This window comes from Rhincodon typus, chromosome 40, assembly GCF_021869965.1.
Source record: "Rhincodon typus isolate 14 chromosome 40, sRhiTyp1.1, whole genome shotgun sequence".
Classification (NCBI taxonomy): domain Eukaryota; kingdom Metazoa; phylum Chordata; class Chondrichthyes; order Orectolobiformes; family Rhincodontidae; genus Rhincodon; species Rhincodon typus.
The window spans coordinates 7902818-7928503 of NC_063371.1; the positions used below are offsets into that span (position 1 = coordinate 7902818).

The 25686-nt window shown below is 40.7% G+C and overlaps 1 protein-coding gene across 1 annotated transcript in view; it reads right to left on the reverse strand.

Annotated features, from left to right (window-relative positions):
* LOC109914284 (transcription factor COE2) overlaps positions 1 to 25686 on the reverse strand; it is a 247157-nt gene that overhangs the window by 56569 nt on the left and 164902 nt on the right. Inside the window, exons 8-10 of the mRNA XM_048618628.1 lie at positions 20563 to 20680; positions 2659 to 2789; positions 768 to 894 (exon numbers count right to left, since the gene is read on the reverse strand). Of these exons, the coding sequence (XP_048474585.1) occupies positions 768 to 894; positions 2659 to 2789; positions 20563 to 20680 (376 nt within the window). The remainder of the gene's footprint in view (positions 1 to 767; positions 895 to 2658; positions 2790 to 20562; positions 20681 to 25686) is intronic.

Sequence of the window (25686 nt, forward strand, 5' to 3'; positions counted from 1 at the left end):
ACACAAGGAGACATCCAGACAAAAGGGTAAAAACTGTTAGTTAAAGTGGCCAGATTTGATTTGAGGAATAGAAAACACATTTTGTATTGCTGTACTGTAATTCCATGCACTTCAGCACTAATCAACTATAATTCTAATGCCAACGATCTTTTTGGATTTTCATGCTGTTTTCCATTTTTCTCTTATCAAAAGTTTACAATACCCATTTCACTGCTGTGTGCTGAACTTTGCTTTGCGGCTCTCACCAAGTTAACTGTGACTCACTTCCAACTTTTTTGAAATGTGACTTTTTGACATGTCATACTTCTGTTAGCCATCCAAATTCTTCAATTGGACCTACTTTTGAGTGCTGTGCTGCATTTCAAGTAAACACTGCAGCATTAGAAATTCTTATTATTGATAACAAATCCTCTTTAATCAAATGTAGTATAGTATCAGCAGAACAATATTTTCCCTCATTATCTCTAATCATTATACAATACCTAATCTCAAGAAATTAATCCCTGATGACAGTAATGTGGCGCATTTCAATTTCCCTTGATCAGGATTGCCAACTTAATGTCCAATTGTGCTGAGCTGTGAATAGTTGTGGATTGTGTGACATTTGGACTGAGACAACCCTCACAGCCAACAGACAGAGGAGACTTCCATGCTATTATACCTATCTCACGCTATTATACCTATCTCATTAGCACTCATCCCACTGCTTGAGCAATTCTTTCTCTGTTTTGTGAAACTCTTTCCAACATTGCAAGAAGTCAACCTACCTGTATAAATGAATCTTCCAGGTGCACCTTTGCAGAATTGTTTTGACTTGTACGAAAGTGTGACCTCCACCACTCCTGGAATGTGTCGAGGAGGAGTCTGTACTCTAATGGCATGGGGAGTAATGAGCTGAAAGGCATGAGAAGGAAAAGCTGTTTGGATCTGAATTTTGCTTTGCGGCTCTCACCAAGTTAACTGTGACTCACTTCCAACTTTTTTGAAATGTGACTTTTTGCCATGTCATACTTCTGTTAGCCATCCAAATTCTTCAATTGGACCTACTTTTGAGTGCCTAGCTAGACACTGCTGATTCCTTCCACAACAGAATTGAAATTATTCCACTTATTTATCAAAATGATTTCCCCTCCTTCTCTAATTTACTGGGGTACAGTTCCACAGGACTTGGCAAACTTTATGTACCTTACTCAATGTGATATCTTTCCTGTGTGAACTTGGGGAGTGAGATGTTTCAACTTGGGCCTGTCTTATTTTTCCATGATTTTCACATATTCAGTTTCTGGCTGGGGTCAGTAAGCGTTAGTCAGAAGTGGGAATGCTGATGAACTGCTTTCATTTCAGCTATGTAATCTACTGCAACCAATTGTAGCTCCCTTTATGCTGATCTTACTGAATTTCGCTAACTGATCATTTAATTAGAGTGAGCCATTAGACCAGAAGTTATAGAAAAATTAGACCATTTGGTCTATCGAGTCTGCTCTGCCATTCAATCATAGCTGATATGTTTTCTCAACCCCATTCTTCTGCCTTCTCCCCATAACTCTTCATTCCCTTAACAATCAAGAACGTACCTATCTTTGTTTTAAACACACTGAATGACTTGAACTCTACAACCCTCTGTGGCAATAACTTCTACAGATTAACTATCCGCTGGCTAAAGAAATTCCTCCTCATCTTAGTTCTCTGAGGCTGTAACCTTGGATCCTAGTCCCTCCTACTAATGGAAACACTTTTGCCACTTTAACTATATCCAGGCCTCTCAGTGTTCTGTAAATTTCAATCAGATCATTTCCTCATCCCTCTAAACCTCATCCTGTACTGACACTGAGTTATCAACCACTCCTCATATGAAAAACCCTTCATCCCCAGGATCATTCTTGTAAACATCCTGTGGATTCCCTCCAATGCCAGCACATCCTTCCTTAGAAATGAGGCCCAAAATTGCTCACACTATTCCAGATGCAGTCTGACCAGAGCCTTATCCAGCCTCAGCAGTACATCTCTGCACTTGTATTCTAGCTATTTCGAAATGAATGTACGCATTGCATTTGCCTTCCTCACTGCTGCCTGAACCTGCATGTTAATCTTCAGAGAATCCTTGACTAGGAATGCCAAGTCCCTTTGTACTTCAGATTTCCAAAGCCTTTCCCCATTTGGAAAATTGTCTATGTCTCTATTCTTTTCACCAAAGTGCATAACTTCACATTTTCCCACATCTGCCACTTCTTTGTCACTCTCCTAGCCTGTCTTAATCCCTCTACAGCCTCCCCACTTCCTCAACACTAACTGTCCCTCCATCTTTGTATCATTCGCAAACTTAGCAACAATGCTGTCAGTTTTTTCGTTCAGAGCCTGGGATTCTCTTGATCTTAATGGCCCCAGTTCCCTAACAAACAGTGGCATTACTAATAGAAACATCAGGAAGAACGGATATTGCTGAACAGACTTTCAAAGTCCTAATCATAGCTGGCATACTAGACCATGAGTAATGGAAATGGAACTCAGAACAGAATTACAGGCCATTCAAAAAATACTTGAGGATTTCTCAAATTCATCCATCGTCTTTTAATCCAACCTGTCCATTTAAATGAATTTTATCAAAGTCGATCAAAATTTGTTTGCCGAAAAAGAATTATTGCTTCAGTGATAACCTACCTCACTCCAAACAAGCATGGTGCCAAACAGAACTTGCAATCCATCGAAAAAATTATCCCCAATAATGATGACCATGGCACCCCCAGTGGTCCAACCTTCACTAGGGCTGATGGCTTTGATGCATGGTGTAGCTACGAGAGTGAAGAAATTAAATTAATTGCATTTTTATCTTTCATTACACTGCTCCCTTGCCTTTTCTCTGGTTCCTTATAATTTCCAAGCAGGTCATCCTATCCCCTTTTCATCAACCTGGCCCCACATTAACAATGGTAAAATCATGACTTAGTTATTTTCATTCTTTCCCCAGTACCGCAAACTGTGTGATGTTGGGACCATTACCCTACCTTCTCCCTATAACCTAAAGATTTCAAATAATTGTTTTCCTTTTTACTTTGAGGTTAAGGTTATCATTCAAAATGACTCTTTACCCCTATTAGAATGTGAGAACTTGAAACAAGAAGAGGCTGTTGGGCTCCTGAACCTCTTTCAACCGCGAGTAAAATCATAAAAACCAAAATAACTGTGGATGATGTAAATCAAGAACAGAAACAGAAGTTTCTGGAAAGGCTCAGCAGGTTGGGCAGCATCTGTGAAGAAAAAAAATCAGACTTAACATTTGGGGTCTGGTGACCCTTCCTCAGAACTGAGGAAGGATCACTGGACCCAAAACATTAACACTGATTTTTTTCTTCACAGATGCCACCAGACCTGCTGAGCCTTTCCAGAAACTTCTGTTTCTGTTCTTGAGTAAAATCATGGCTGATTTTATTCCACAAGTCTACTTTTCTGTTCTACCCTCATATCGCTTGACTCCCTTGATATCTAAACATTTCTCTCAGTGTGTAACGTACTCCATGACTGAGCATCATATCCCTGTGAAGGTTGAGAATTTTGAAGATTCATAACTCTGTAAACAAAAGAATTCCTCCTCATCTACATCCAAAAAACCTCATACACTCGAGTTCTGAACTCTCCAGGCATAGAAATCATCTGCCTGTTGAATGGTCTTAAAATATTATATGTTTCAATGGGAACACTTCTACTTAACAGTACTGGTCAAGTCATCTCGATTTCTACTCATACGCCAAATTGTTCATCCCAAGGATCAAACTCGTGAAACTTTGTTGTATTCCTCTCAGAAACAATCCAACAAATTGACTATGATAGACATTGTGTCTATATGTAGCATTTTTAAAGTGATGGCCTCAGCTTTAAGTTACATTTCTTAACAATCAGACTACTTGTCAAAGGAACTGTGCAGCTACCAAAATACTTTGAAAGATGTCAACAACCAAATTGTGATGTGATCGGGTTCTTGATTCGTTTCAGGAGCCCAGTGAGTTGAAATATGTGTTCAATGTAATTCTCAAAAATGATGATGAAGATTAGAAATTTGAAGAATACAGTTTTGAACATATTCTACATTAGGTACCTTTGAGGGATAGTAGGTCCTGCAGAGAAGCAAATTATTTGACAATCTGAAGTCTATACTGAGCATTTCTACCCATTTACAGTGATTTTCTCTGGATCTGACATCATAACCCCACTGATTAATATTTATTTTGGTGTGAACTAGTGAAGGAGGGACAAGAAGTAAAATGCCACATAAGCCAGGTGGCACATGGGTACATATTATTCTTCGAACACTTCTCATCCACGTTAATGTCCTTCCTTCTGTCAAGAGATATTTTAGTTGAAAACAATATAACTTTCAAGAATAATTAACTTTCTGAGTTTAATCCTCTGCTTACTCCCATTTGTTACTTTAGAATTCACACAACATCCCCCGTTTATCCAGTTGGAGGGACTTATCAGTTTAAATCTTAACTATTTTCTAGTCAAGCTTTTTAGCATTTTGCAAACATAGTCAGCTTTTACTTGATGAGTCAAAGTTCAGAGAATAGTTTAAAAATCTCTCAGCAGAGTGCCGGTGAACTGGAACAGTAGAAGCATTACAGCATCATTGGTTTGAATGAGAAAGTTTACAAATGCTGCAATCAAGTAAGTAAGCTTGGAAGAATCAAAAATTGATATCTTACAATCTGGAGTCCAGGTGAGAGTTTCCAACTGGTACAATGTAGTGCTAATATTCAGTGGAATCTATAATTACGACAATACATGTCTAGATTGAGAGGAAGGTCTACAGGCAGAGAAGAAGATCGACAAGTGGCATACTAAGTGCTGAAATGCAAGGCAATGTCGGGAAGTGATACAGCAGCCATAGTGTTGGGGAGTAGGGTATATTCTGCATGTCGTCAAGCACATGACTACCGTTGGTAGGTATACTTGATGTTTGACGTTTGATTCCTGCTATGAGGAGACTTGTGGTTTACTAACAAGAAGGGCATCTAGAATCAGTAGCAATATCATCACCATTTGGAAACTACTTTCAAAATTATATATGGACACCCGTATGCAGTCATGTCTATGGTCACGAGGCTGTATTGGAGAGCAGGATAGTGGGGATCTGACTTGATAATTTGAACATTTTCAAACATTTCTCTCAGAATAATTATCTTCACTAGCTCGTTTTCTATTGTCATAAATCATGGCAATCAGAAAGAGAAGCAAAGACTAACGAGCATAAAAATTTTAGTTCCAAGGCAGACTGAATATCTGCCTGTTTTCCAACAGTTAGGTTGATAGTCTGATGTGACGTGGGATATCAAGCATTCCTTTCTTAATTGCAATGGAAAGGAGTATAAGTAGGCAAAGCTCAGTTTGCAGGAATGGTGGTTAATCGATGAGAGATGCAAGTGCTGGAGGCATGAGATTGATTTTCTCCAGAAAATTTTAATTCCTGACACTTGAGGAATTTAAGCATTATCAGGACACAGTGAGGAAAAATAAAATCTGGAGGGAGGCATTGTGGATCCCTCAAAGACCTTGTTAGATTGTTTCTCCAGAAATCACAAGAAATTCAGGTGGAGTCTGTTAACTTAGTATGACCTGTCCACCTAATTTTCATTTCTGTACTCCTCCTGGGTGATTTACCTCAAAGGGCCCACAGAAGAATCACTGAATATTTTTCAAGGTTGACTGATTATTTTATGCAGGAGGCTGTTGGGGATGATTAGGAATATGGAAATTGGAACACAAACAGATCAACCATGATCTTATTATAGAGTCATAGAGTCATACAGCACAGAAGCAGACCCTTTGGTCCAACCAGTCCACGCCGAACATCATTCCAAACTAAACTTGTTCTACCTGCCTACGATTTACCAGGATGTTGCCAGGTATATGGAAGGTTTGAGTTTTAAAGAAAGACTGGATAGCCTGGGACTTCTTTCACTGCAGCGTAGGAGGTTGAGAGGTGATCTGATAGAAATTTATAAAATCATGATAGAGTTGATGGTAGTTGTCTTTTTCCTAAGATGGGGAATTTCAAGACTACAGGGCACATTTTTAAGGTGAGAGGAGAGATATTTAAAAAAGACATGAGGCAGATTTTTTCTACAGAGAGTGGTTCGCATATGTAATGAACTTCCTGAGGAAGTGGTGGAGAAGGGTACAATTACAACGTTTAAAAGACATTTGGATGGATACATGAATAGGAAAGGTTTTTAGGGATATGGACGAAGGGTTGAACAGCTGATTTCTGATCTGAATTTTTTTTACTTTTTGAACCAGTTTGCCCTAGACCGAAAGTCATATGTAGGTAAACCAAGACGAGCAGATTTCCTTCTCCACTGGACATGAATAAACCAGATTGGTTTTCCGATAATCAGTGATAATTTCATGGCACCATGACTGAGACTGGCTCTCAATTTGCCACTTCCATCCTGAATTAATATCAGCAGACATTTGCGTGGCCCTCAAGATTACTTGTTCAGTGACATTGCCACTCCCTCAATTCCTCTGGCTGTTGTTGAACTGAGCCACAAATCTACTTCAAATAAATTGGTTAACATTTTAAATGCTGACAGTCCATGTGAATTGCTGATAGGTGATCATCTACGTCCGTCACATTTCCCCATAATAATTATCTGAGGTTGTTGGCTTGCTCGCTGAGTTGGCTTGTTTTTGTTCAGACGTTTCGTCACCATGCTAGGTAACATCATCAATGAGGCCTCTGATGAAGCAATGTTGTTCTACTCCACTTGGAATTTATACTGTCCGGTCCATTATGGTGAGTAGTGTCATTTCCGGTTTTGTTCTGTATAGTTTGTATATGCGGTCCAACTCAAGGTATTTGTTGTTTGCATTACGGGTTGACAACCATTCCTCTAGGAATTCCCGTGCTTGTCTATGTTTGGCTTGACTACTATAGTTATGTTGTCCCAGTTAATCTGATGGTCTTCATTGTCCGAGTATACTGATATTAGGGAAAGTTCATCATGTCATTTTGCTGCTAGCTGATGTTCATGTATTCTGATGGGTGGTTTCCTTCCTGTCTGTCTGATGTAATGTTTGTGGCAGTCATTGCATGGTATTTTGTAAACTACTATGGTTCTGCATGTTGTGGGAGTGGAGTCTTAATCCTTGTGAGTGTTTTTTGTAGAGTGGCTGTGGGCTTGTGGGCTACCATGATTCCCAGTCCTCTTAGGAGTCTCGTTGTCAGTTCTGATATGTTCTTGATGTAGGGCAGTGTGGCCAGTGTGTTAAGACATCCTGTGTCCTCTTGTTGTTGTCTATTTAGTAGGCACCTGCGGAGGAAGTTGCAGGGATATCCATTCATAGCAAAGATTTTGTACAGGTAATCTTCCTCTTTCCTGTGTAGTTCTGGAGTGTTGCAGTGAGTGGTGGTCCATTTAAATAGTGTCCTAATGCAGCTTTCTTTGTGGACATTGGGGTGGTTGCTGTGGAAGTTAAGGGCTTGGTCAGCGTGGGTTGCTTTCCTGTATACTGAGGTTTGGAACTTTCCGTTGGTCATACGTTCAACATCCAGAAACAGAAGCTGATTGTTGTTTTCTTCTTCTCTCGTGAATATAATCCCCATGAATACGTTGTTGATGAGGTGGTGGGTCTCTTCCAGTTTGTTGCGTTTAATAATGACAAATGTGTCGTCTATGTACCAGATCCACAGTTTAGGTTGAATGCGGGGGAGGGTGGTGTGTTCTAGTCTTTGCATGACTGCCTCTGCGATAAGCCCTGAGATGGGTGACCCCATGGGTGTGCCATTGATCTGTTGGTATACTTGACCATTAAAGACGAAGTGTGTGGTGAGGCAGAGGTCCAGTCGTTTAAGTATGTTGTCATTGCTGATGGAGCTGCTGGTCTGCGTTCCTGCTTCCCCCAGTAATGTGACCAGTGTTTCTTTGGCTAGTGGGATATTGATTGACGTGAATAATGCTGTGACATCAATGGATACCATAATCTCGTCGTCATTGATTTTTATGTTCTTGAGGGTATTGAGGAATTCTTGGGTTAAGTGGGTGGAATGGGGTGATCTGTTGACTATGTGTTTCAGTCTCATATAGAATTGGACCCCATATACAAACCATACAGAACAAAACCGGAAATGACACTACTCACCGTAATGGACTGGACAGTATAAATTCCAAGTGGAGTAGAACAACATCGCTTCTTTGGAGGCCTCACTGATGATGTTACCTAGCACGGTGATGAAACGTCTGAACAAAAACAAGCCAGCACTGAGAGCAAGTCAACAACCTCACCCACAACCCGAGCTACAAATCTTTGCTAAAACTTTAAATAATGATTGCCTGTTAGCAAAATAGGGTGTGTTAGTGCAAAGATATGAATTCAAATCTCGCCAAAGCAGTTTGCATATTGAATTCAGTTAATTAGATAAATCTGGAATAACAAGTCAGAGTCTGTTATATTTCCTCTAAAATTACCAGATTTTTATCAGAAATGAAAACAGAAAATGTGGAAGAAATTCATCAGGTCTAGCAGGATCTTTGAAGAGAAAAAACAGAGTCCAATGTGATTCTTCTTCAAAGTATTTGCAGTCGTAGAGCTTGCAGCACGGAAACAGACCCTTCGGTCCAACTCTTCCATGCTGACCAGATAACCTAAATTAATCTAGTCCAATTTGCCAACATTTGGCCCATATCCCTTAAAACCCTTCCTATTCATATACCCATCCAGATGCCTTTTAAATGTTGTAGTTGTACCAGCCTCCATCACATCCTCTGGCAGCTCATTCCATACATACACCCTCTGCATGAAAAAATTGCCCCTTAGGTCCCTTTTAAATCTTTCCCCTCTCATCTTAAACCTATGCCATCTAGTTTTGGACTCCTCCACCTCAGGGAAAAGACCTTGCCTATTCACCCTATCCATGCCCTCATTAGGTCTGTTAGGTTGCCCCTCAGCCTCCAACATTTCAGGGAAAATAGCCTAAACCTAGTCAGCCTCTCCCTATAGCTCAAACCCTCTAACCCTGGCAACATCCTTGTAAATCTTACTGAAACCTTTCAAGTTTCACGACATCATTCCTATAGCGGGGAGACCAGAAATGCACGCAGTATTCCAAAAATAGCATGACCAATGTCCTGTACAGCCACAACATAACCTCCCAACTTCTATTCTCAAGGCACTGACCAATAAAGGTAAGCAAACCAAACACCTTCCTCAGTATCCTGTTGACGGACTCCATTTTCATGGAAGTATGAACCTGCACTCCAAGGTCTCTTTGGTCAGCAATAGTCCCCACGATCTTACGATAAGTGTATAAGTCCTGCCTTGATTTGCCTTTCCAAAATGCAGCACCTCATATTTATCTGAATTAAACTCCATCTGCCATTCCTCGGCCCATCCGCCCATCTGATCAACGTCCTGTTGTACTCAGAGGTAAACTTCTTTGCTGTCTACTACACCTCCCATTTTGGTGTCATCTGCAAACTTACTGACCATACCTCCTGTGCTCACATCCAAATCATTTATATAAATGACGAAAAGCAGTGGACCCAGCAACGATCCTTGTGGCACACCACTGGTCGTAGGTCTCCAGTCTGAAAGACAACCCTCCTCCACCACCCTCTGTCTTCTACCTTCGAGCCAGTTCTGTATCCAAATGGCTAGTTCTCCGGGTATTCCATGCAATCTATTCTTGCTACCCAGTCTACCATGTGGAACTTTTTTGAACGCCTCACTAAAGTCCATATAGATCTCGCTTCTTGTTTTTATTTCAGATCTCCAGTATCCACTGTATTTTCCTTTTATTTTGGGATTGTTATAAGAACCCAGATGGTTCTACAATGTCCTGCAGGGAAGGAAACCTGCTGTCCTCACCTGTTTCTGGCTCCAGTAGTGCCATAAACAACATTGTTGGCTCTTAATTAGAGTAGTTAGTGAAACTGCAAGCCATGAAAACAGCTCAGCAATATCTTATCAAAGATGATTAGGAACTGATATAAGGTGCTGTTCTTGTCATCAATGCCCATATGCATAAACTCTAATTTTCTCTCTCATTCCTTACCTCTCTTTCTCTGTGAATCACAAGCCAAGACTTCAAGAAGTAGGATAAACTAATTTTGTTTTCGAAATCCCGAAGGTGTTACTGGTTAACCATGATATGTAATCCTTCAAGCTTTTCTGGTACTCATGTTAACTTATCAATTAAGTAACACTGGGAATGAACCTTCAATTATCAAGAGGAAAGCTGAAAACAAAACCTTGCATTCGTACAGCGAATGTTAAATCCTCTATAATGAAGCTGTCTTCACCCATGAATCTTTTCTAATTCTCATCATGTACAATGGTGTTATCTTCAGACATTTGAGTGAGCATCAACTGGGGGAGCAGCACACCTTAATAAGTATATACAAGATGTTCTTGTTTAAAGTTCCCCTGTTAAACATTGTTTCACTTTAACATTGATAACTTAATGGGCTGTCATCTTGTTCAACATTGCACAATTTGTTGAATGTTGTTTTCTGCACCACCCATTTGGTGTCTCACTCCATCCCTAACTTCCAAGTTCTGCCTTTTCTCCTCCCTGATGCCCAACTTCCATTCTATCCCCATCCCTGACCTACCAGTTGTGACCTCTTTGCACTCCTAGGGGTAGGTGATGGCCTTGTGGTATTTCGCTAGACTATTAATCCAGAAACCCTGCTCATGATCTGGGGACCTGGGTTCGAATCCCACTATTGCAAATGGTGGAATTTGAATTCAATAACTAGGAAAAAAAAAGAAGTTTGGAAGAAAGAATCTACTGAAATATGAAATCATTTCCAATTGTTAGAAAAACCCATCTGGTTTTTCTAATGTCCTTCAGGGAAGGAAATCTGCCATCTTCATTTGGTCTGGCCTACATTAACTCCAGACCATCAGCAACACAGTTGACTCTCAATTGCCCTCTGAAATGGCCTATCAAGCCACTCAGTTGTACCAATCACTACAAAGTCTCAAAGAAATGAAACCGGACAGATCACCTGGCATTGACCTAGCCACCAGAAAAGACAACGGCTGAAACAGCCCTGTCGACCCTGCAAAGTCCTCCTCACTAACATCTCGGTGCTAGTGCCAAAATTGGGAGAGCTGTCTCACAGACTAGCTAAGCAACAGCCTGACATAGTCATACTCACAGAATCATACCTTACAAACCACCATCACCATTCCTGGATATGTCCTGTCCCACCTGCAGGACAGACCCAGCAGAGGGGGCGGCACAGTGATATACAGTTGGGAGGGTGTTGCTCTGGGAGTCCTCAACATTGGACCCCATGGAGTCTCATAGCTTCCGGTTAAACATGGGTAAGGAAACCTCCTGCTGATTACCACATACCATCCTCCCTCAGCTGATGAATCAGTACTCCTCCATGTTGAACAACACTTAGAGGAAGCACTGAGGATGGCAAGGGCACAAATTGTACTCTGGGTGGAGGATTTCAATGTCCACCACCAAGAGTGGCTCGGCAGCAGTACCACTGATCGAGCTGGTCGGCTCCTAAAGGACATAGCTGCTAGACTGGGTCTGTGGCAAGTGGTGAGGGGACTAACAAGAGGGAAAATCATACTTGATCTCATCCTTACCAATCTGCCAGCTGGAGTTGCATCATTCCATGACAGTATCGGTAAGAGTGACCATTGTACAGTCCTTGTGGAGACGAAGTCCCACCTTCACATTCAGAATAACTTCCATCGTGTCGTGTGGCACTATCACCGTACTAAATGGGACAGATCCAGCAACTCAAGACTGGGCATCCATGAGGCACTGTGGGCCATCAACGGCAGCAGAATTGTACTCTAGCACAATCTGTAACCTCATGGCCAGCATGATCCCCCACTCAACCATTACCATCAAGCCAGGGGATCAACCCCGGTTCAATGGAGCGTGCAGGAGGGCATGCCAGGAGCAGTACCAGGCATACCTGAAGATGAGGTATCAACTGGTGAAGCCACCAAACAGGACTACTTGCACGCCAAACAGCGAAAGCAATGAGCGATAGACACAGCTAAACAGTCCCACAACCAACGGATCAGATCTAAGCTATGCAGTCCTGCCACATCCAGTCGTGAATGGTGGTGGACAATTAAACAACTCACTGGAGGAGGAGGCTCCACAAATATCCCCGTCATCAATGATGGAAGAGCCCAGCACATCAGTGCAAAAGACAGAGCTGAAGCTTTCGCAGCAATCTTCAGCCAGAAGTGCTGTGTGGCCTCCTCCAGTGGTCCCCAGCATTACAGATATCAGTCTTCAGCCAATTGGATTCACTCCACGTGATATCAAGAAATGGTTGGAAACACTGGATACTGCAATATCTACGGGCTCTGACAACATTCCAGCAAAAGTACTGAAGACTTGTGCTCCAGAACTTGCCACTTCCCTAGCCAAGCTGTTCCAGGACAGTTACAATACTGGTATCTACCCGGCAATTTGGAAAATTTTCCAAGTATGTCCTGTACACAAAAAGCAGGAAAAATCCAACCCAGCCAATCACCTTCCCATCAGTCTACTCTCAATCATCACTAAAGTGATGGAAGGTGTCATCAACAGTGCTATCAAGCTGCACCTGCTCAGTGATGCTGCGTTTTGGTTCCACCAAGGCCACTTAGCTCCTGACCTCATTACAGCCTTGGTTCAACATGGACAAAAGAACTGAATTCCAGCGGTGAGGTGAAAGTGACAGCCCTTGACATTTAGGCTGCACTCGACCAAGTGTGGCATCAAGGAGCCCTAGCAAAACTGGAATCAATGGGTATCAGGAGGCAAACGCTCTGGTGGTTGGAATCACACCTGACACAGAGGAAGATGGACATCGTTGTTGGACGTCAATCATCTCAGCTCCAGGACATCTCTGCAAGAGTTCCTTAGGGTAGTGTCCTCGGCCCAACAATCTTCAGCTGCTTCATCAATGACCTTCCCGCCATCGTTAGATCTGAAATGGCGATGTTCACCGATCATTGCACAATGTTCAGCACCATTCATGATTTCTCAGACAGCGAAGCAGTCTGTGTCCAAATGCAACAAGATCCAGACAATATCCAGGCTTGGGTTGACAAGTGGCAAGCTCCACACAAATGCCAGGTTATGATCATCACCAATAAGAGACAATCTAACCACCAGCCCTTGATATTCAATGGTGTTACCATCACTGAATCCCCCACTATCAACATGCTGGAGATTATCATTAACCAGAAAATCAACTGGAATCACATCATAAACACAGTGGCTACAAGAGCAGGTCAGAAGCTAGGAATACTGCAGCAAGTAACTCACCCCCTGACTCCTCAAAGCCTGTCCACAAGGCACATGTCAGGAGTGTGATGGAATACTCCCCACTTGCCTGGATGGGTGCAGCCCCAACAACACTCAAGAAGTTTGACACCATCCAGGACGCTTAATTGGCACCACATCCATGAGCATCCACTCCCTCCACCACCGACGCTCGGTAGCAGCAGTGTGTACTATCTACAAGATGCACTTCAGAAATTCACCAAAGATCCTTCCAAACCTACAACCACTTTCATCGAGAAGGACAAGGGCGCCACCACCTCCAAGTTCCCCTCCAAGTCGCTCACTATGCTGACTTGGAAATATATCGCCATTCCTTCACAGTTGCTGGATCAAAATCGTGGAATTCCCTCCTTCATGGCATTGTGGATCAAATTACAACAGGTGGTCTGCAGCGGTTCAAGAAGGCAGCTCACCATCACCTTCTCAAGGACAGCTAGGGATGGGCAAGAAATGCTAGCCAGCCAGCGATGCCCACATCCCACAAATGAATAGAGAAAAAAAAATCTTGACCTTTGAATTTTGTCTCTTCCTTTCCTGACCTCTAAGTTGATGCCTCTTCCCTCACCCCAATTCATCTATTTGTATTTTCCTTTTCTAGACTTGCATTTCTTTTCAAGACCCATTCCAAAGCCGGAGCTCCAATGCCATGGAAGTGCAAATCCCAATGGGCTAAAAGTGTTGTATCTTTCCTTCCATTTTCTTAAAAAAAACTTTCAATGTTGTCCCAACAGAACCCTTGCTCCCAGCAAGGATTCAGGAGAGGGAATCTGTGAGTGGAAGCATTTGAAAAGAAGGTTTATAATCGCTGAAATGCTAACAACCATGAGGACTCACACATCTATGACATCGGGTCTCTGGCTTGGAACTGAATGTGGATCTGTTGGGCTCAAGTTGGGGAGTCTATAACTGGGAGGTTGGGAAGTGAGGAAGAGGTCACAACTCAGAATTCAATAATTGGAAAGAGGCTACAACTTGGAAGTCAGTGAGTAGCTGGTGAGAAGGAGGTAATCTTCTGTTTGGTCATGGGATGTGAGCATCACTGGCTAGACCAGTATTTGTTTCCCTAATTGCCTCTGGACCTTTAAAAGTCAACCACATTGCTGTGGGTCTAAAGTCACATGTAGGTCAGACTAAGTTAGGACGGGAGATTTCCTTCCTTAAAGGACATTAATGAAGCAAATGGCCTTTTACAACATTCAGCAATGGTTACACGGTCACCATGAGGCTAAGTTTTTCTTCCAGATTTTCACTGAATTCAACTTGCACCATCTGCCACATTGGAATCTGACACCATCTCCACAGAACATTAGTTGTGGATTAATTGTCCAGTAGCATTGCTACTAAGCCATTACCTCCCCAGTTGCAAAGTTTAGCTTTTCTTTCATGTATTAAAATTTATTTTATTTAGAAGTTATTACATCTACCAAATTAGCATTGTAAAAAAGTTCAACTTACAGTGCATAATGTTTGAATTTTTTTCTGATAAGGCATGTCCTACAGAACCGAACTGCAGTTTAAATGTCAGTTCCAATGGGAACCAATGTTTTATTTACCATTGTGATTTTCAGGAGGATAACCACAATCTTAAGTGAAGAAATAGTGGAGTTGAACTTCAGGGCAACCTAAGTAAGCGGATGAGAAAGAAAGCAAGGAGATAGTGAAGCTGTTAGACTTAAATGGGGAAGGATAGGAGGAGGATTCAGAGGAACATTAATGTCACCATGGACTGGTTGCATCAAGTGGCCTGCTTCTGTATGCTCTGCATAGAGGTTTGCGAAATGAAGCTCTTGGCAAAACTACAGTGGGCAGAGTTGCATATCCATGCTGCAGTAGAAAGTCAAAAAAAAGTTATTTTTGAATCAAGAATCAGCAATCCAAAGCAATTGGCATTGTAGCTGTGATTAATCTAATACACCTTTGACAAAGGTGACATTGGACATTGCTGAATTGTGAGTATTGCCTGATCTATTTCACTTCCAAAGCCAGGAGCCGTGATGTCAGTTGTAGCCCAAGTGGAATCAGTAAATTCAGCATAGGCCAATGATCTTAGGACATCAAAGGACATGGGAAAGGTGCGGAAACGGATACAAGTTGGATGATCAGCCGTGATCATATTGAATGGAGAAGCAGGCTCAAAGGCCCAAATGGTCTATTCCTGCTCCTAGTTTCTATGTTTCGCTACAATCTGGAACCTCTCCTAGTTACCACAACACCCTGTGCAACTCCTTAAAACTTGACTTTGCCTCCAATTCAGCTTCGAATTTGACTGAAACTTCAGGGTCCTAATACTGATAAATATACTTCAAAATTTGCACTATTAAGATTTTGATTGTCTGTTTGTGATTAAGCTGGAGTGGTGAAAGTTTCTCAAGTTCATCCAGGGTATAATATCCTATCATTTTGGCCGACACAACATGATGACAGCAATTCCTTCAAAACACAGTTTAAGTTAGCATCTTTTTTTCTTGCAGTTCTGTGTGGTCTTGTACAATCTTGCTGTGAACTTCCTGTGCGAAAAGCTTGCTGAAAATTATCATCTTACCAAGATTTTACAGATTCATGCTGCCTCAAAATAGCTTCCTGTAAGCTTTTAGCGAACTCTGTCTGTTCAGTGTGCGCTCCTCTTTGAGCTGACATTTAGGTTTGTGAACTTGAAATGTGGTGTAAGAGATTAGAAGACAGGCAGTCATTATATTCCCCTAAATAATGGAAGCTCAGGATTTGTGTGTCCCACTCTGTTGTTGGGTTTGGTTCTATTCACTAATGTTTCGAATACCAAGTGATAATTTTACATGAGTGTATCTGACACGGATTGGCAGCAAGATTGTTTGATCCTGAAGTATATCCTCAATGAACATAATTTTTCTACTTGTTTCTTGGCAGCACTGACATTAAAATTATGGGAAAACTAGGTATTTTTTATGAAATCATTAAATATGTTTGAAACAGTTTTAATTCCATGCCAAGATGACACTCTTCATGCCTACTGTACTAATGAGGCATTTTCTTTTCTCATCACTCACTTGGGCCACTGAAAACAACTTTGGTAGCCAAACTCTGGCCCTATCTAAATGCAACTAATTAATCACAAAATGAATACAGAAAAGAATTGCAGGGTGTCCTCACTTCAAGTTGGAGTAAGGGCCCTGGAAAAGGCTTGAAGTGAAATGACTTGAAGTGAGACCTGGTTGCAATAGCAATCAATGTTGAAGCCGTAGTTTGTTTGCTGAGGACAATTTTTGCCAAAAAAATCAATGTAAAACTTGAAATGCTGTGCCAGACATCTGTAGCATGTGCATTCCTAGCTGAAACCATTTGTAAAACAAAACAAGGAAAGCATTAGTGTAGAAAGCAGGCTTCTAGTTTGCAGAGAAGTCTTTCAAAAAATTTACAGCCTAGTACAGGTACAGTGCAAGTTCCTCAACTGTTGCACCTGTACAGCTAAAATACTCTACAGTACAGTATACCAGAGAATTATTTTTTAAAAACTGAGTCTAGGTACAAACAACAGAGAAAATTTTAAAAAACAAAAACTAATGCAAAGATGAGAAACAAAGTTTACTTCAGGACCTGAACAGAGGACAGTTTTTAAAAAATCGTCTTTGACTGCAGGGCACAGAAATAGTGGTGCCAACTTGAGCAGCACAATCAGGAGGCCTTGCTGGTGATATGATGGCATGACTTATGTGATGTTATGAGAGGCACAATGACTCCAGACCCAGCCAGGAAGTAAATGGCTATTAAAAAAGAGAAAGCCACTTTGAATGAGGAGAGAGGACACTTTAAAGCAAAAAGTCATTAAAAGAGAAGGCAGAATTGCAGACTTGTTGCATTAATATAATATGAAGCTACTCAAGTGTCAGCTTTGAGCCATTATATTATGAATGTTAAGAGGTAAATATGTATCTGCTCATACAGCCAATTAATGAGCATGTGTTTCAGAAGAGGCAGGTATGCTTCTTTACATACCTCTCACTCACATCCTGTTAAAGTAGTTCAGTCACCATCCCAGCCACAGTCAGACGAGCATTTCCTGAAGTTCAGCTGTAGCTACTTAATACAGTATCAGAGGGAAATCTGGATGCACGTTTCCATTTGGAGCTGAACGTATCATGTAGGAGAGAATCACATTCTGTCTTCAACTTCACAATTTCTCACCCTGTCAGAAGCTATATGGTTTCAAGGCTACATCCAAGCTCAATCCATCACCTCTAGCTTAGTGCTGACAGGGTCAGAGGAGAGCGTGAAGGGTTCTGGCAGTATGCCAAATATTCAAGCTGTGGCTGAGCAGCAAGTCAATCACTTTCAATCAGTCAAGGAAGAAAAAAATGAACTGCTTGCTTGCTCTAATTCCTGCGATTTTATTCACAACACCATGGTCACTGACAGGAAATTAACAGCACTGCAAATTCTTTGCTGATTTAATCATATATTGCAGTACAGTATTGGTGTTTAAACAATTTAACCCATTACAGCACATGAACATTGCCTTGCACAACTTACCTTTGCACAATGAACATTTTCAACTGCTCTGTACAAGTGTTTTTGAGATTTCCAGTGTACAGTCAAACTTCGGAGCATTTGGACCAGAGAGACTTTCTTGCTGATTCCAGAGTATTGTAAATCATTGGAAATCTTAGAAGCCTAAAAAACCTTGTTCAAGTTAACATAACACTGCAGAACTTTTGGTGAACTGGACTCTCTCAAAGCATCACTAAAATTTCCATCATGTGGCAGGACATTTGGGAGCTAGAACCTTGAGAGACATCGTTAATGTTTGCGTAATACGTCAAACTTAGGCACAGCTCATTAACAGTTCACGCTTGCATTAATTCTGAATCCAGTTTTTTTCCATGTGTCTCTATAAGTTGACTGTTCACTCAAACATTACAAATTACAGAAGACTCTGTTAAAAAGAAGAACATAAACAACAATTCCTATTCTCTGTTGGGAGACTATTTTGAAGCATGGAAGACAAAAGCTGATGTATTTGGGAGCCTTTCCTCCTTTGGTCACCATTTGGTGGGTTATGTTTCATGTACTAGAATAATTTGTTCAGACTGTTTACCATGAGTGCCAAACAAGTAAACGATATTTTATGTTCTTCAAGAACACTTCGCTCAACGTTTTTATTTTTAACTCTATTTTCCTTACCTTCAAATATGTTGTGATCAAAGTGGGTGTTGTTAATACTAGGAAAGGGCCACTTATATTTGAGGCATCCAGTAGACTTAAATTAATTAAGCACAGAGTAAAATTTTTATGGTCACCCGACAGTGCTCAGTTTCAGTGTCAAAAAAATTCTCTCTGTTTCTTTTGTGAGATATTTGTCCATTTTCCACCTGGCTGCAAATTGCCATAGTTTCCAATGAACTGCAGTTTATACTCTGGCTTATGACCTGACGACCATATCTTTGAGAGTTGGGGTGAAACTGTCTTGAATTAATTTCATAGGTTTCTTCCTGCCATCAGACTGTCATTTATTCCCGTTGCCTGGGTTGCAGAGGTGAATCACTATGTCCCTGCAGCACCCAGTCATGTTAATCCTTACTTAACGAAATCTTGAATGCATCCTCACACAGAAAAATGAATGAGACAGATAATTTGCTTGAGCATGATTATACATTTTTTGGGAAAAAATTTTCAATATTGACCTCATTTCTGGACCAGAAATAAATGTGTTTATGACATATTTTAGTTTTTCTTTAAGGTAAGAGGAAAATTAATTCTTCTTCAGATCATGGATGTTTGTGCGAAGTATGGTTATTTTTCCATTGTTTAAATTGAGCTCTCCCACTTGAATGGAAGCAACCTCCTGTCCCCTGACAATGCACTCAGAGACCAACCTGAGATCAGCACATCTTCAATGTGTCACTGAGATATTTCCATTCCAGGCCTCCCTAGTGGTATCTCCGACTGAACATCACAGCTATTGATGCCAATTTTTTGGATCATGGACATCTGCCCTCCACAAAGGCTTGGTTAATCGCTTTAAAAATTTGACAAATTTTTAAAATCAGGCAAGAACAATGTATTATATCAGTGAGGCCTTTAATACTTCTTCATAATGTCATCAGTTGTGGCCAAAATTTAAATTTTTTGCCCAATGTTTTGAGTGTACTGCCCCATCCAGTTGCACATAACTAACATGAAGTATTTATGAAACTGAAACATTGAAGTAAGATCAGAAGGAATTACTTTTCCTAAGTGGTAACAATCATCGCTACGCAGTGACTGATGTGTTATCAGGGATGTCAGGTGAAAGAAAAACTTTGTCAACCTGTTCAGGTGGTCCAAAATGACCTGTTTTCCAAAATTTGGCTGACATTTATATCTCAGTTTTTAACCACAAAAACGCATGATCTCATTGCTGCTTGTTGGGCCTGACTGAGGTAGAACTGATTTGGTGTGGACTTGTTGGGCCGAAGGGCCTGTTTCCTTACTGTAGGGATTCTATGATTCTGTGACTTCTGTGTTTAACTAATTGTCTGAAGTGCTGATGCGAAGTACCACCAAAATGCAATTTCTTTCTGTCCTTGAAGTTTCCAGTTTTTTGCAATGTGTCTAACTTCAACTGACTTTTTTCTTTGAAACATCTTAAGAGCCTAGGTTTTATCATTTAAAACAATTTCCACACAATCAACTGATCTGTTCTGTAAATTCTGAACAGATTGATGAATCAGCTTACAATTATTTGTATCTGACATCGGTTGATTAAATCACTGCTCCCAAAAATATCTGGCAGTTCTATGTTTATGGGTATTGGGATTTCCTTAGGTTTTCTTTGTAAAAGTACAAATTGAATTTAATTTTACAGATGTTATGACTGTGAAGGCCATAATCCCAACCAGTGTCTCAGCAATACGATTACAGCATGGATAGAAAGCATATGTCTGTGCTCCTGACATTTTGCACAGTGAAATTCCAATGGTGAAACCACTAGCTAAAACAGAAACGGGTCACTTGACCATCAGAGGAGAAAGAAAATGAATCGAACATTAAATAGTTCTATTTGAATAATGAACTGTCATGTGTAAGTTGAATAATTCACCCTTTGACTTTTTCTCGTGCACAGCAATAAATGAAAAAGGAACAGCACTGAAGCTAGTTCATATTTCCACAGTCGAGTGAGCCATAAACTGAAAGCAAGAGTCACGGAGCAAGTGGAACTCGGCTCAATGCTAATTATTATTTTTCACCATAGCATGTGCGCAAGTAGTAATCAGACCTTATCAAAAAGGACATACCTTCTGTGGGGTCAAGGCGACGGGCTCTGCGTCCATGCTTGGAGTTGTTGTGCACAAACATGTTATCGGAAACAGCCAGCACATGACCATCAACATTTATTGTTGTTGATAAAACAACCTGTGAAGTTAAGTGCAAGGCAATGTTACGTTTTAGCTTTGTAGCTTGTCATAATATGGTCATCTTCATCCCCAAAACTGCACTCCACAAAAAGTAATTGATGATTTCTGGACATTTGTCTGTCTGATGACCAAGAAGCCACTCACCCCAGAAAACTACAGAGTATCATCCATGATGAGGAATGAATGAACTAATTCTAGTTAGGGCAACTATTTGAATAAGTTTTAAGTTCGTCATCTATGCTCTTACAAAAGGAACGACAATATCAGTAAGTTTTTCATTTTGATTTACCACTCAGGGAAGGTTATTGAAGTGGATGATACAAATCAGTCTACTAGGGTATTAATATATTTTTCAAGAGAAGTAGATTTAAGAGCTTAGGTCAAATTGGGTTGCCTTTGTTCACAAACGAAAATGTAGTAGGTTTGTAAAGACGTATCATAATAGAAGCACATATCATTGTGAAGTATCGAGGGAGTATCAAATGATCAGAGATCTTATAAGACTTTAAATTAAAGCCTAATTAGGAGCCTAAGATGAATGTTGAAAATCTCCTGATGCTCTCCTACTAAAAAAAGAAAACGTTTTGTTTTCTGGTCACTAACGAGCAAAGTACTTCAGATCCCCAGCAACTGAAATAAAAACAGAAAGTGCTGGAGAAGCTCAGCCAGTTTGGCAGCATCTGTGGAGAGAGAAAAACAAAGTTAAACTGAGAGGCAAATATGTCAGGAGATCTCAGATATCTTTAAGAAAACTAGCGTTGTAATGGTAGGGGATTTTAACTTGCCAAACATTGGCTGGGACTATCATAGTGTTAAGGGCTCGGATGGAGAGGAATTGTTAAGTGTGTACAAGAAAACTTTCTTATTCAGTATGTGGATGTACCGACTAGAGAAGGAGCAATACTTGACCCTCTGTTGGGAAATAGGGCAGGGCAAATGACTAAGGTGTCAGTGGGGGAGAACTGTGGGGCAAGTGATCTTAATTCTACCAGTTTTAAAATAGATTTGGAAAATGATGGAACTGATCCGCAAAAGTTAAAGATCTAAACTGGATTACGGCCAATTTTGATGGTATTAGACAGGAACTTCCAAAGTTAATTGGGGGAGGGTATTCGCAAGTAACGGGATGGTTGTGAAGTGGGAGGCCTTTAAGAATGAGTTTAAAAGAGTTCAAAGACAGCACATTCCTGTTAGTATGAAGGACAAGGCTGGTAGGTGTAGAGGATGTTGGATGACTAGAGAAACTGAGGCTCTGTTCAAGAATAAGAAGGAGGCATTTATGCTATAGACAGGTGGGATTGAGTGAATCCTGAGAAGAGTATAAGGGCATTCGGAGTATACTTAAGAGGGAAATCAGGAGGGCAAAAACAGGACATGAGATAACTTTGGCAAACAGAGTTAAGGAGAATACAAAGAAATTCTACAAGGGCATTTAGGGCAAAAGAGTAACTGAAAAGAATAGGGCACCTTAAAGATCACTAGTAGGGCCTGTTTCCACATTGTAGGGATTCTATGATTCTATGATGATTCTAGATGGGTGAGATACTGAACAAGTATTTCACGTCAGTATCTCCTGTAGAGAAGGACGTGGAAGCTAGAGAACTTGGGGAAATAAATGGCAACATCTTAAAAAGTGTCAATGTTACAGAAATGGGAGGTGTCGGAGGTCTTAAAACGCATAAAGGTAGATAAATCGCTGGGACCTGATCAGGTGTTTCCCAGAACTTTATGGGAAGCTAGGGAAGAGATTGCTGGGCCCCTTGATGAGATATTTGTATCATCAATAACCACAGATGTGGTGGCAGAGAACTGGAGGTTGGTTAATGTGGTTCCAAGAAAGTTGTAAGGAAAATCCAGGAAACTATTGACTTACATCAGTGGTGAGTAAGATGTTGGAGGGGATTATGAGTGTCAGGATTTACATGCATTTGAAAAGACAAGGACAAATTAGGGATAACATGGCTTTATGTGTGGGAAATCATGTCTCACAAACTTGTTTGAGTATTTTTGAAGAGGTGACAAAGAAGATTGATGAAGGCAGAGCAGTAAACATTGTCTGTATGGACTTCATTGACGTGTTCAAAAAGATGTGCCATGGTAGGCTGGTTAGTAAGGTTACCTCAGATGGGATCCAGGGGGAGCTAGCCAATTGGATACAAAATTAGTTTGAAGCTAGGAGAAAGAGGGAGGTGGTGGAGGGATGTTTTTTGGACTGGATGCCTGTCACTAGTGGTGTGCCACAAGGATCTGTGCTGAGTCCACTGCTTTTCGTCATTTATATAAATGATTTGGATGTGAATATAGGAGGTATGGTTAGTAAGTTTGCAGATGACTCCAAAATAGGCAGTGTAGTGGACAAGGAAGAAGATTATCTCAGAGTACAATGGGACCTAGTCCAATGGGCTGAGGAGTGGCAGATGGAGTTTAATTTAGATAAATGTGTGCTGATGCATTTTTGTAAGGCAAACCAGGGTAGGACTGATATAGTTAATGGTAATGCCCTGGGGAATGTTGCCAAATAAACATACCAAGGGGTGAAGGTGCATAGTTCCATGAAAGTGGAGATGCAGGTAGATAGGGTGGTGAAGAATGTGTTTGACACACTTGCCTTCATTCATCATAACATTGTATATAGGAGTTGTAGCGGCTAGACAGGACATTAGTGAGGTCGCTTTTGGAATACTGTGTAAAATTCAGGTTGCTCTTCTGTATGAAGAAATTTGTTAAATTTGAGATGGTGCAGAAAAGCTTTACAAGGATGCTGCTGGGCCTGGAGGGCTTGAGCTATAGGAAGAGGTTGAATCAGCGAGGGCTTTCTTCCCTGGAGTGTTGGAGGTTGAGAGGTTACCTTATAGAGGTTTGTAAAATCATGATGGGCATGGAGAATGTGATAGCCAAAGTCTTTTTCCTAGAGTTAGGGAGACACAACTGGAGGGCACAGGTTTTAGGTGAGAAGGGAAAGATTTAATAAGTTACCGGAGGGGTATCTCTGGGTTTAGACTGCGTTTAACTCTGCATCTCTGCTCACATTCAAATATAAGACTGTGACATCATTGACAGAATTCCCCATACTGTCCGTGTCCTGACAGTGTTTGATACAGGAGATGTATATCTACATTTAGTATTTGAAGAGAAAATATGAATATAAATTTTTCACTGTTTAAAGAATACATGATTTCAAATGACTGCAGCAGCCCTTTACATTCTTAGAGGAGTGGCAACAATCCAGGTTCCCCTGCTGTGTAAGATGTCAGCTATCTGAGAACTTGTATTGAATATGACAATGAATCATGAACTTTGGCAAGAATGATTCCAGAGCATGTAGATTTTGATGCGTGACTCGGATGTTCCTATCATCAATCACTGGAACTGAAAACTGCATTCTAATATCGCACATCTAATAGGTACTAGAATAGCCAAATCCTAAATATGTATACAAAAAACTCATTCATGATTTTGCAATATTAGGTGCATGAGGGAAAATGTCTTTGGAGTGCAAATAAGGGTAGAAATTCAGTACAATCCAAATTGAAAATTAAGATTAATGCAGTGAAATGGAAGAAAATGCTTAAATGATTGCGAGACCAATAATGTATGGCTAATCGGGTGACAACCGGGATTGGAATCATAAGAGCTATTTATTCAGTGTGTGATCTGTGTCAGGACTATGCACAGTTGATTAATTTTTGAACAAGTACTTCAGTTTTTCTGAGTTGTGACCTTATGATATTGGGTAAGTGGTAGAGTGGCATGTGGGGCAGAGTGAGTGACATCATTGGACCAGTCTTACTAGCCAAATCAGCAGTAATAATGAGAGTGCTCTGTGACAGGCCACGTATCTGCCTGCTTTCTCTGTAAACAGAGTGGTGTTTGTCACATTGTGAGATGATCGAGGGGAATAAGTAATAAACTTCAAAATGGGAAGAGTAAGTGTAAAATGCTCCTGGTCAAATTTATAAAGCTAGTTTGTAGCAGTGTATTAACCTCGGATCAATCATGAGGCTATGCTGAGTTAGAAGCTCTCAAGCAGGGAAGCAGTAATCATATAATGATCTAGATCAAAATGCCAGTCAGCCTGTCATGCCTGTGACGAATCTTTAGTGAAGCTATCCAATGATTTTTGACTCTGCCTCTCTTTCCCTATATTCCCGCAATTTTCTAACCTTCATCCAAATTGTTGCTGTACTTTGAAAATTACATTTGAAGCTACTTCTACCACCCTTATTGACTGTGTGTTCCAGATCACAAGAATTTGCCATGTGTTAAATCAGACCCTGCGTGACCCTCCCCAATGTGTTACAGCTCCAGACAGGATATCCCACACTGTTCAGTTTCCAGATGAAAAGCAATGAACTGGCTGTATTTCTTTATTCACCCACCCTGTCTTGGTTACAAGAGGTTAATTTATAAAAGATCCCTTCCCTTGAGAATACCTTTCTCCCAGATCAAATTAACTTCTCTTTAAAAAGGAGCCACTTTAGCTGGGCCTTTTTGAAATAACAAAGGAGTGAGTTTATTGTCATTTTGTCGCACTGGTTGCATTGATGTCGGCAGTTGAACACTTGATTTTCAGGATTCTTGATTTTAAATGCTGATTGAAATTCCTTTATCCTGATTCTTTTTTAACTGATTTGCAGCACTTGGAGTGAGACATTATTTTTCTTTCTTTCCCTATAATTTAGGGGTATGTACTGGCTGTTCTGAAACTATCACTTCCTCAGCATATTAGACTCACTCGAGTACACAGCAGTTGAATAAAACTGCTCACACTTGTGTTAAAGCAATCTTTTACCTACTTTTTTTACGTTCCTGGAAGGAAAAGCACATAAATGTCTGTAAGAGGTTGTTCTCAACTGAGAAACGGGATTTGGATAGTCAGCCACCTTATTATCTCAAGTTGCTGTCTCTTTGCTTGAGGTTCCTTTGATACCTTAAGGTGTTACAATCCAAAGTCTCACACACAACAGTGTGGAGCTGGAGAAACACAGCAGGCCAGGTAGCATC